At 45.8% G+C, this 11,022-nt stretch overlaps 1 protein-coding gene across 1 annotated transcript; it reads left to right on the top strand.

Moving 5' to 3' along the window:
• The first annotated feature begins 108 nt into the window (after nucleotides 1-108).
• Nucleotides 109-10,111, top strand: LOC124232854 (zinc finger and SCAN domain-containing protein 32-like). The gene is given in 6 exon segments (XM_046649764.1): nucleotides 109-465; nucleotides 828-993; nucleotides 3,079-3,156; nucleotides 7,310-7,589; nucleotides 7,591-7,778; nucleotides 8,540-10,111. Coding segments are annotated over 6 exon segments (1,647 nt in total). The 5' UTR covers nucleotides 109-351; the 3' UTR covers nucleotides 9,361-10,111.
• The last annotated feature ends 911 nt before the right edge of the window (nucleotides 10,112-11,022 follow it).

Raw genomic sequence — 11,022 nt, 5'->3', positions numbered from 1 at the left:
AAAGAAGGAGCCAGTTGTGTCAAGAGCTGGGAAGAGAGTACTCCAGGCAGAGGGCACGCAACACTCCAAGAGCCTCAGGTGGGGGTGGACTTGGCATGTTTGAGAAGGAAGTGGGGACTTGTGGCTGGAGCTTCAGGATCGAGGAGAAGAGTGGTGTGAGAGGTGAGAGGAGGGCAGAGGCCACCTTATGCTGGGCCTTTCAGGCTGCAAAGAGGAGTTCGGCTTTTATTTTGCGTGCAGTGGGAGCCACTGAAGAGTGTTAACAGAGATGGGCATGATCATATGTTTTAAAAAGATCTGCTAGATTCTGTGTAGAGAGAGAATGGGTTAGAGGGTCCAGCAGCAGAGAAGATGCGGATAAGAGGCAATGACAGAAGTCCAGTCCAGACAGAGGATGGTGTCTTGGACCAGGCTGGAGGGTGTGGAGAGGGAGAGAAGAGGACTGATGCAAGGGATCTTTTGAAGGTAGAACTGGCTGGACTTGGTGATGCATTGGATTAGGGGGGAGAGAAAATGGCAGTAGTGCTGAGATCACAGGAGCTCTCTCATGTGAAAGCTGATGCTCTCATTTCCAACACATGTACACCACTTTAGCCCTTCTGGTATGTCAGGGTCTATGCAAAGAGCTTTCATGTAAATGATTTTAATCACTTGAGACCAAGTGATTGAGACCAAATTCTATTCATTTTTATTTTATTACAGTGGCTCTGAGAATATTTCTCTTATGCTTCCTTATGTCTCATAGCACTTTTTAATGCCACTCTTAGGGGTTGTAGGTCCAGCTTAGGCAGGAATTTGTAGTGACAGATGATAGGGTCTGTTCTCAGGTCCTGGATTCCGGGAAAGACTTGAGAGTGCTCATCGAGGAGACGGCCCCTTTAGGAGGAGCCAGAGAATCACTGAGATCCCACCTGATCCAGGGGCTTCATCCAGAGGAACGGACTTTGACGGGGCCACGGAGCTCATGCCAAAGACCATGGGAACACTCAGAAGGTAAGCAGAGGCCTCTGCCCTCACCTGAGGTGGGGGAAGAACAATCCTCTATTGGAAATGCAAGTCTGAGCGTGAATCTGCCCCTGGGCTCCAGATGAAATGCCTTTGAAATATATCCAAAAGACAAGATTTCAAATTTCAGTTGATGGTAACAGCACTTGAAATAGTCTTAGAGATCATTTATGTGTTAGCCTAATCCTCTTTTATTTCAGTTTAATTCTATTCCTTCTGAATCAGGCGTATTAAAGGGAGCATGTTTACCTTCACCTTCTGCATAGCAGTTCTTCATATACCTAAAGACATTAAACTCCTTTTCCTATCCAGCTTACTTTCTTCCACAATAGATTTCTCCTATTATTTTTCTTTTCTTCCAAAGCTGTATTTGTTATTTTTACTGATCTTAATTAATTTGGAAAAATTTTTTTAACTAAAAAAATTTTTTTTAATTGAGATGAATTTCACATAATATAAAATTAACCATTTTCAAGTGAATGATTCACTTGCATTTAGTACATTCACAGTGTTGTACAGTCACCACCTCTATCTAATTCCAAAACATTTTCACCCTCCCAAAAGGAAACCCTGTACCCATTAATCAGTTGCTCTTTATTCTCTCTGGATTTACCTCTTTGGGACATTTCATGGAAATGGAATGCTACAGTATGTGACCTTTCATGTCTGGTCTCTCATTTAGTGTGTTTGAAGCGTGTATCAGCACTTCCTTCCTTTTTATGGCTGCCTAATACTCCATTGCATGGCCAGACGAAGGCTCCATCTTTAGAGGTCTCTTTCTGTGAAGCACTTTGGCTGCATACTTTGGAGGTACTCTAAAGGCCACTGCTGCCTTTTCTGGTTAATTGAAAGCTGCCACTACAGGTTACTAAGTAATTTTTAAAAGGCAGCTCATGTTTATATAACTCAAATCCTGGAGGAAAACATTGTGTTTTCATGCTGTTTAAACTGGCAAGCTTCTGTTTATGAATGGAAAATAGTGTAAGAGTTGTATTTGCTTTTGTATTTTTGTATTTATTTTTGGTGAGGAAGATTGGCTCTGAGCTAATATCCATTGTCAGTCTTCCTCTTTTTGCCTGAGGAAGATTGTCCCTGAGTTAACATCTGTGCTAATCTTCCTCTATTTTGTATGTGGGACACTGCCACACTGTGGGCTTGATGAATGGTGTGTAGGTCTATGCCTGGGATCCAAACCCTCAAACCCTGGGTTGCCAAAGCAGAGCATGTGAACTTAACTACTATGCCACCAGGCTCACCCCACTTGTGTATTTTTTAAGTGAAGTGAATACTCTATCAGGATCTTTGTAAACTTTACCACTTTAGCATTTATTTCCTTTTAATCCTTGGGAACATCTGTGCTCTGTGGTGTGTGATTTCTGAGGCTTTGGGGTCTGTGAGTAAAGAGGGGCAGGATTCACTGTGTTCCAGTTCTTGTCCCCTCTGGTCACTGTGCCGATGGGCTGCTCAAATCCGGAGTGTTGTAATCTCCCCAGGGGTCACAGAACTCTGAATATCCTCTGAAGTTCATCAAAATGAACCATTTCCTTTGTAGAATTATTGAAGGTGGGATCTGGGAAAGAATATATTATTTTAGTCTGAAGAAAAATAAAAGGTTTGAGTTACTGTGCTATTTTTAAGAGTACTATGTTTATCCTGGGTGGTGGGGTATAAGAGATTCTCTCTCATTATTCTGTTAAAACATGTTTTTCCTATAATGTGTACTTACTTCTTTAGCATGAAAACTTTTTTTTTTAAGCTATTATGCCAAGAATGATTTGGTGAAAGAAACTTCTAAACACACAGAGAGGGCATTGGCTATGACAGTGATCCTCAAACTTGAGTCTGCTACAGACTCATCTTGGGGGTGTGTTCAGGTTCCCAGGCCTCACCCCAAGCATTTCTGATTCAGAAGATCTGAGGTGGGGCCCAGGAATATGCATCTCTGAAGGGTTCCCAGATGCTGCTCATGCTGCTGGCCCGAGGACTGCATTCAGAACCTCTTCTCTGTGGCTGTTGTGTGGAAGCTGCCCTCTAACAGTGGCTCTTTCTCCCCCACCCTGGCCTACTCTACAGGCTTCCAGGAACCATCCCCAGAAGAGGGGTCTTTGAGACCAGGAAACAGGTGCTCTGCTTTGGATAGGAGGGGACCAGGTGAGCTGTGGTCTGCACCTTTTTTCTCTTGAAGTTCTCATTTCACCTTGTACTCACTCTCACCTTAAAACTCCTTCTTTTCCAGAGATGTTAGAAAGGGTTTTTAGGTGGTTCATTGAGGTTCTCTTGGCTTGTTTTCTTTCTTTCTTTCTTTCTTTTTGAGGAAGATTAGCCCTGAGCTAACATCTGCCACCAATCCTCCTCATTTTGCTGAGGAAGACTGGCCCTGAGCTAACATCTGTGCCCATCTTCCTCTACTTTATGTATGGGACGTCTGCCACAGGATGGCTCGACAAGTGTTGCCATGTAGTCACCCAGGATCCAAACTGGCAAACCCCAGGCTGCCGAAGCAGGATGTGTGAACTTAACCACTGCAGCACCGGGAAGGCCCCTCTTGGTTTGTTTTCTTATTTTGTCTACTCTGCCGTCATCACATGGCTCCTTACTCACCCTAATCCTTCCCTCAGAGGCCTGACCTCCCTCTGCCTTGCTTTGCCCCTGATCTCATGACTGTGTTCCTGTCTCTGCCCCACCCCAGGCTAGCAGGGTGATTTCTTATCAGTAGCAGCAGACCCCGGTGTTGTTACAGCGACCCAGTCATAGGTTGTGAGGACAGTGCAGTATCCCTGTGTTAGGAAGGACAGAGGCACTGTGGCCCTGCACAGAGGGCCCTCTACGGGGGTGTTACATGGAAGAATGACAGAAACGTCTCGCTGGGTAAGGATCTGCATTCCCTTTAGGTCCAGAATGGATGTGTTCAGTTGTTCAGAGAAGACTGAAAGAACCTGAGAAGGAAGGAGACACACAGACAGTAGGGAGCCTGTTAGGTAGAAGGAAAGAAGGAAGAAACAGGAAAATATAGAAAGTAAACAAGAGACACAGAGATAGGAAGACACAGACAGAGACTGTGACAGAGACAGAGAGACAAAGAGAGAAACTGAAAAAAAAGGAAAGCAAGAGAGGGCTCATGACAGGGATGGATAGCATATGTGACAAGGAGCAAGAACAAGGGAGGGGACATGAGACTGAAAGCAGTGGGGACAGAGAGTGTGGGGAGGTCAAGGAAAAGGGGGAGGGGAGACAGAGAGACAGCAAGAGAAACAGCACAGGAGACAGACAGTAGTCTTAGACTGTGGGAGAAACAGATGAGAGATGAATGAACGTGTGCTCACACACAGAGCTGTGCTATGTCCTGAGCGGCAGAGGAGAGTAAAAACCAGAACAACCTGGCTGTGACAGTCTGCTTCTGTGCCCAGGCCCTTCAGGAGGCACCAAGAGCCCTTTTGCAGGGTCTCAGGACTGATCTCTTGCCTTCCTCAAATCAGTTCTGTCCCACATGGGCTGTTCCTCCTCAGAGCAGCCTCCCTGACCATCAGATTCAGAGACACGTGCTCTGCAGCTGGCTTGGGCTTTGATGTCTCCTCCCTGCTTCTTCACATGTAGGGTTTCCCATTCATGGTCTGAATATCATCTCGGGGCTGGATCAAATAGAACACTGGGGACCCCCCTCCCCACCATGGCTGCAGAGCAAGGAAAAGTTGTAAGAGTTCCACAAGTGAGACTGGAGTAGAAGCCCATGAAACACCAGCAAAGGGGGAATTAAAAATCAAGGTGACACAAAAACAGCTGGCCTTGGTGGACCGGAAAGTGGCAGGTGCGCCCTGGGCTGCTGAGAAAGCCAGGACTTTCCTGTCTGTTCTGAGTGAGCCTTGGTTTTATGAGAAATTCCAGGTACACCAGCAAAGCAGCCAGCTATGTGGGGAACACTGAGTTCTTGTGTATAAGGCTTCTACCAGACTCAGGAGCACTGTTGAACCAAGTTCAGAAGCCTCCAGGCCAGTTACTGTCGAGGCTTACAGGGCTCCTCCAGTTCCCCTAGGAGTTTGGCACATGGGGCTGTTGAGACCAAAGGGCCAAGTCAAGGCCCATGGAGATGGAAAAACGTGGGGTATGGGAACACACTGGAGGGCTCAGATAGTACCCATCCAACAGCAAGCAGCCACTCCAGGAAGGTGGGAGGCCTCACACTTACTCCTGCTCCAGAGCCACCTGGGTGAGGACTGCTCTACACGTCTCCCCTGGTACTGATCACCTATAAGCAAACCATTCCCCAGCAAGGGGCCTTCTCTTCCAGCTCTGAATTGAAGATGGTTCCTGTTCCTCACTGTAGGGGATATGCTGAGATAAAGGCTATAGTGGATTCCAGTGTGAAGCCACTCATTTGGCCATGTGCAGGTTACATGGAGGGAAAAGTAGTACCTAAACCTTTATGTTGTCTGGGTAACTCAGGGAATTTTCTTTTGAGTTTTGAAATTTGAAAACCAAAACCAGGTGTGTTTCTGTCACCAAAGTAGTGAATTATCTGGGTAGGTGCTATACCCAGATTTTTTACTGGAACATAAAAGAATGAAGATGATGTTAGCCTGAGGAATGAGTACTATGTTCTCTATGGAAGATGGGTGATGTCCTGGCAGGTGCCACTGTGTGCATTCAGAAGGCTGTCATTTTAGTCTAGGAATCAGGTTCCATTGCAGCTGTCGGGCTAATGGAGCAGAGTAAGAGTCATCAAAAAGAGTGCAGGGGCAGAGGGTGAGTTGCATTTTTTGTTGGAGTTGTCAGAGTAGTCCTCATTGAGAGAATGACATTGGAACAAAGACTTGAAGGAGGAACAGGAACGAGCCATGTGGCTCTCTGGGTGAAGAGTATAACGCAGAGGGAACAGCCAGTGGAAAAGCTCTGAGGCTGGAGCAAGTCTGGGCAAGGAGGCCAGTGTGACCAGAGCAGATTGAGAGCATGAGAACAATAAACAAGATCAGAGTCACATCACTTAGGGGAGTGCTATTGAAAGTGACATGAACTGAAATGGAGAGCAAGCATTTAGAAACTTAGAGCAATTTGACATTGCTGCACTATCCAACTGCATGTTTATTGTATTTTTAAAGACAATCAAAAAACCTGGTTCTTTACAGATAATTTGAGAAGTACTATATTCAGGCCTTCTGGCCTTACCTATAGAACTCTGTAAGGACTTTGACTTTTCTGAGTGAAATGGGGTGGCTTTGGAAGGTTTCTGAGCAGAGGAGTAATAGTTTCAAAACGATCCCTTTGAGTATTTCAATTTATTTGGCCCTTTACCTAAACGTTTGTTTGTGTCTCCTTCTTGTTACAGAGACTTATATTGGACTGTGCCTAATTGAAGGCAGGATCCATGTCCTATTGATATTTGCATTTCTCAGAAAGTGGCATGGTAGACACTCATACATGTTAGTTGAATTGAATGAAGGATAGGGGCCCACTTTGACTTCTGGGTCAAGAATAGAACGTAGGAGGTCAAGAGTGGAACCAAGAAGACCGTGTAGCAGGCCATGGCAGCAATCCAGGCTTGAGATGATGGCTTAGAGCAGAGTGGATGAGAGGGGGTAATGAGAACGGGCTGTGTGCCCTTGAGAGCATCATGACCGGATGTTATCAGAACGTCCTTGTTGGGACAGCTCTAGACAAATGAGCCCTCAGTGACTGGCCCAGATGGGCACCCCTTTGAGGAATGTGTGGTGTGTTCTGAAGCAACAGCCAGCCTGTTTGCAGTTTCCAGACGTTTACTCCTTACTCTCACCTTGTCCTAGTTAAGTGCTGTAAGTTAGTTCCTTGTATCTACATAGATGACAGGAGAGATAAACAGTCAGGGATGGGTCAGATCAGGAGGGACTTGGGCATCACAGGTGGCAGTAGGCAGAAGTATCCTATAACTAGTTCTTCTCTCCTCTAACTCTTTGCTTCCCTCCAAGTCTTGCATGTTCACCATGTCCTATTATGCGGCCACAGGCCCTCAGGGATCCCCACAACTGTGGAGCCAGGCGAGCACGACCCTTGTGAGTCATATCTCAGGGGAAACGAGTGGGATTCAGGATAAAGGGAAATAAACAGGGCAGCTTTAGAAAATACTCTGCAACTCTTTCTCAGCTGAAGAAGATTTCTTTTCTAGTATACTGATAGCTTTTGTTTTAGGAAAAAGCCCACGGTGAGACATGAATGAGAGTAGCCAGTTGTGGCATAGTTTGACAAACTAGGATTTAAGTTCTTGGGCTACTAAAACCGTGCATTGTGGTATCTGGTCCTCTTTAATCTGATCACTGTGTTTCTTGTTCCCTGGCAGCAGGTGTGCACTGGGGCTATGAAGAGACCATGACAGTCCTGGCCATTCTCAGTAATTGTCACTTTTATGAAAAACTCCAGGCTCGTCACCAGAACATCCAGATCTATAGGGCCATGGCAGCACAACTGCAGGAGCAGGGCTTTCTGCGGACCCCAGAGCAGTGTCTCACCAAGTTCAAAAACCTACAGTCATGTTACTTCAAAGTGAGGAGAGGCCACATGCCTGAGCCTTGTATCTTTCATGAGGAAATGGATGTCCTTTCAAGCTCCTGGGCCTCTGTAGCAACTGTTACAAGGCCAAGAGGGAAGTGATACGGATGCTGGAGAGTTGAGTCAGCAGAACAAGGAGCCCACAGAGGTTGGAGAAGTTACCACTGTGGATGGTGCTGCTGGGGATGAAAAGCACTTCAGGGATCCTGGCCAGGAAGTTAGCAGACTTGACCTGTCACTCCTGTTACCCAACAGACTTGGTAAGACTCTTGGCTCTGGCAGTCAAAGGATGGAAAGTCCACTTAGAGACCATTAGCCTGGCAATGAAGAGAGAGCCATTTCTGCTTCTGGACTTGCCATCATCTTTCTGTTGAGCTTATACAGACCAGGGAGTCTTGGTTTTCATGGTGTTTAAAGATTGTTTCTCTTGCACTTTGGACTCCAATTTTGCATTTGCCAGACTGTTCCACAGAGTCCATGTCACTTTTTCCCATGGTGTTCCAATTACCTTGCTTCCTTAGATTGCCAGTTAGTCCTCCAGCCCAGACTCTCTCTCCTTCCCTCTTTCTCCAGCACTGATCCTCTTTTCATGACCCAAGCCCACACTTGCTTCCTTTTCAGCAACTTGCTTTATGTGTGAGCTGGCCACTCAGGGTGGTGTTTTGTTTTTCTGTTCACAGAAGCTAGGCCATTCAAGAATTCAGAATACACATATACACAGATTGACAGATGATACCGAACTTGACTGTTTGCCTGAGTTTTATCATTGTGTAAGGTCATCCAAAAGGAAATAAAATACGAGGAAAGTTCGTGGAGTTTAGGGTATATTTACCTGTGACCACAAATTTCGACCTTAAACATACTACAATTGGAGAGAGAAACATAGGCTTTTAATTAGCAGAAGACTGAATCACGTGAAAAATTTCAGTTAGGTATTTCTTCTTTATGTAGTTTATGTAACTCTTTTCTCATTCCATTTTTTTCCCCTTCTTTCCAGTACATTGTATTTCTTTTCTTTCAGATTTTGAGATCAAGTATGGGATTAAAAATGAGAATGTGAAATGGGATGATTCAGAGGAAGCAGAAATGAACAAGGCCCAGTGGAGAAAGTCTAGTGAAACTTTTTGGTACTCTGAGCTAACAAGAGGCTGGAAGGATGAGCCAATGTCAGGCAGGCAACATAGATGTTCTCCAGGTGAGAGTGAGGAGAAACCCCCATCCCAGGAGAGGATGAGTCACCAGAGACTTCATACTGGGAGGAAGGCCTGTGGATACCTCCTGTGTGGGAGGAAGTGCTCTCAGAGTTCTCCCTCACCATCAGCCGGCTCCAGAACTGGAAGAAGCTTCTTGTATTGTTACAAATGTGGGAAAAGCTTTAGCCAAGGTTCTTATCTTGTTTGTCATCAGAGAATCCACACAGGAGAGAAGCCTCACAAGTGCAGTGAATGTGGGAAGGGCTTTAGTGAGCACTCCACCCTCACAACTCACCTAAGAACTCACACCGGGGAGAGACTCTACCAGTGTGGAGAATGTGGGAAAAGCTTCAGCCAGAGCTCCAGCCTCATTGTCCACCAGAGGACCCACACTGGGGAGAAGCCCGATCAGTGCCCTGTCTCTGGAAAGAGATTCAACAACAGTTCCCGGTTTAGCAGCCACCACCCAGTCCATCCTGGGGAGAGCCCATACGATTGTGAGCAGTGTGGGAAAAGCTTCAACAACAGCTCCCACTTCAGGGCCCGCCAGAAAACGCACACTGGGGAAAAGACTTACAGGTGCTGTCAGTGTGCAAAAAGCTTCACGAAGAACTCTGCCCTCATACGCCATCAGGGGGTACATAAATGAGATACCCACATCACAGGAAGGAGGAGAGATGCCGTGAGTGTGTAGGAAACCTGACAGATCAATTCCTTAGGTCAACATATGTTATTTAGAGCTTCCTTCTGCTTATGGAGAGTTCTACCAGCCAATCCCTGGCTTAGCAGTAGAGTTACTGACAACCAGTTAAGCACTTCAGAACCATGTCCGGGAATAGGAATCAGCATATGAATGATAAACTCTAGCTCCTCCTACAACTCCAGAGTCCTGTCTCACTGTGGACTTCAATTTTTCTTTGAAGGGAAGAAGGCTATAGGATCCATAAGTCCTGCCAGAAAGCCAGAGTGTCCTTGTTTTGAACAGAATGAGTGGGTAGTGGTCTGAAAAGTGTTTCTGCACCATGCCAGGGAAGGAATTGTTTCTCCTGGTGGGAAGCACATCTACAAGGTAATAGCGTGGACCTATTCTTAACGAATAGTTGACCTCTAGGCACCTGCTGTTAAGTACTGCTGCTAACTAGAGCATGTCACTACTCTGGAATCCAGCCACCACCAAAAATGGAACAAAGGGTAGGAAGGATAGGTTAGGCCACTGGTTTATACTAAATCTAAGTGACTCAATCTTAGAGCAAGTGGAACATCTTGAATAATCTTTGTAAGATTCCTCATTTTACCATCAACCCCATCCCAGTTCCTGGTTTCTTGTCTCTTATAGTGATGTTTTTACAAGTTTATAAGCATTACTGTTTCTGATGAAAATAAAGGTGTTTCTCCCTCCACTTCCCTGGCCTTTGGTTGTAATTTTCTCCCTTGGGAACATTATACTCACACAGAAGCCTGCAGGGTTCTGGAGAGCATATAAGTGTAGAGCCTGCTTCAGGGCAGTAGGACATGCAGAGAAGGAATAAGGGGCAAGAAACGGGGAGAGGAGGAATAGAATTGCATTGGGAAGGGTTTGAGCCATTACTGAGAAGGGAGATCACAGGAGTAAGAAAATATAGGGGCTGCAGGAGGCTCTGACTGCAGGTGCAAGGAAGGGGTGGTGTGAGAAGCACTAAACAAAATGTAAAACTTACTGATCCCGATCAAGGGAATGTTTAAGCTTCTGTAAAATCAACATGGAAAAAAGCATTAAAAGATAGCTGTACTGTCCATGGTTCTTGGCCTGTGCATACAGGGTGTTAGCACCTTAACTAAGCTATAGTGAAAAGCAAGTGTCACAGTCTCTGCTTGAGCCTTTTTGAGGAATTAAATATGAGCAAAGGAGAATGTGCATTCTACCTCAACCAAATTTCTTTTCTTTTCTTTTTAAAGATTTATTTTTTCCTTTTTCTCCCCAAAGACCCCCAGTACATAGTTGTGTACTTTTAGTTGTGGGTCCTTCCAGTTGTGGCATGTGGGACACCACCTCAGTATGGCTCAATGAGCGGTGCCATATCCGCACCCAGGACTTGAACCAGCGAAACCATGGGTCTCAGAAGCACAGCGTGCAAACGTAACCACTCGGCCACGGGGCCGGCCCCAAATTTCTTTTTTTTTTAATTTTGGGGAAGAAGGTGAATGAGAGGCAGGATGTAAGAGTATACTTCTGTGTTTCCTCAGGGTGAGCCTTGCCTGGGCCACTCCACGTTTCCCACATACACTCTCCTGGAGCATGTCCCTAGGACAAGCTACACAGGCCAATTCCCAG

This window comes from Equus quagga, unplaced genomic scaffold, assembly GCF_021613505.1.
Source record: "Equus quagga isolate Etosha38 unplaced genomic scaffold, UCLA_HA_Equagga_1.0 132603_RagTag, whole genome shotgun sequence".
Classification (NCBI taxonomy): domain Eukaryota; kingdom Metazoa; phylum Chordata; class Mammalia; order Perissodactyla; family Equidae; genus Equus; species Equus quagga.
The sequence above is the reverse complement of the archived record's forward strand: the minus strand, read 5'-3'. Positions and strand labels throughout refer to the sequence as shown.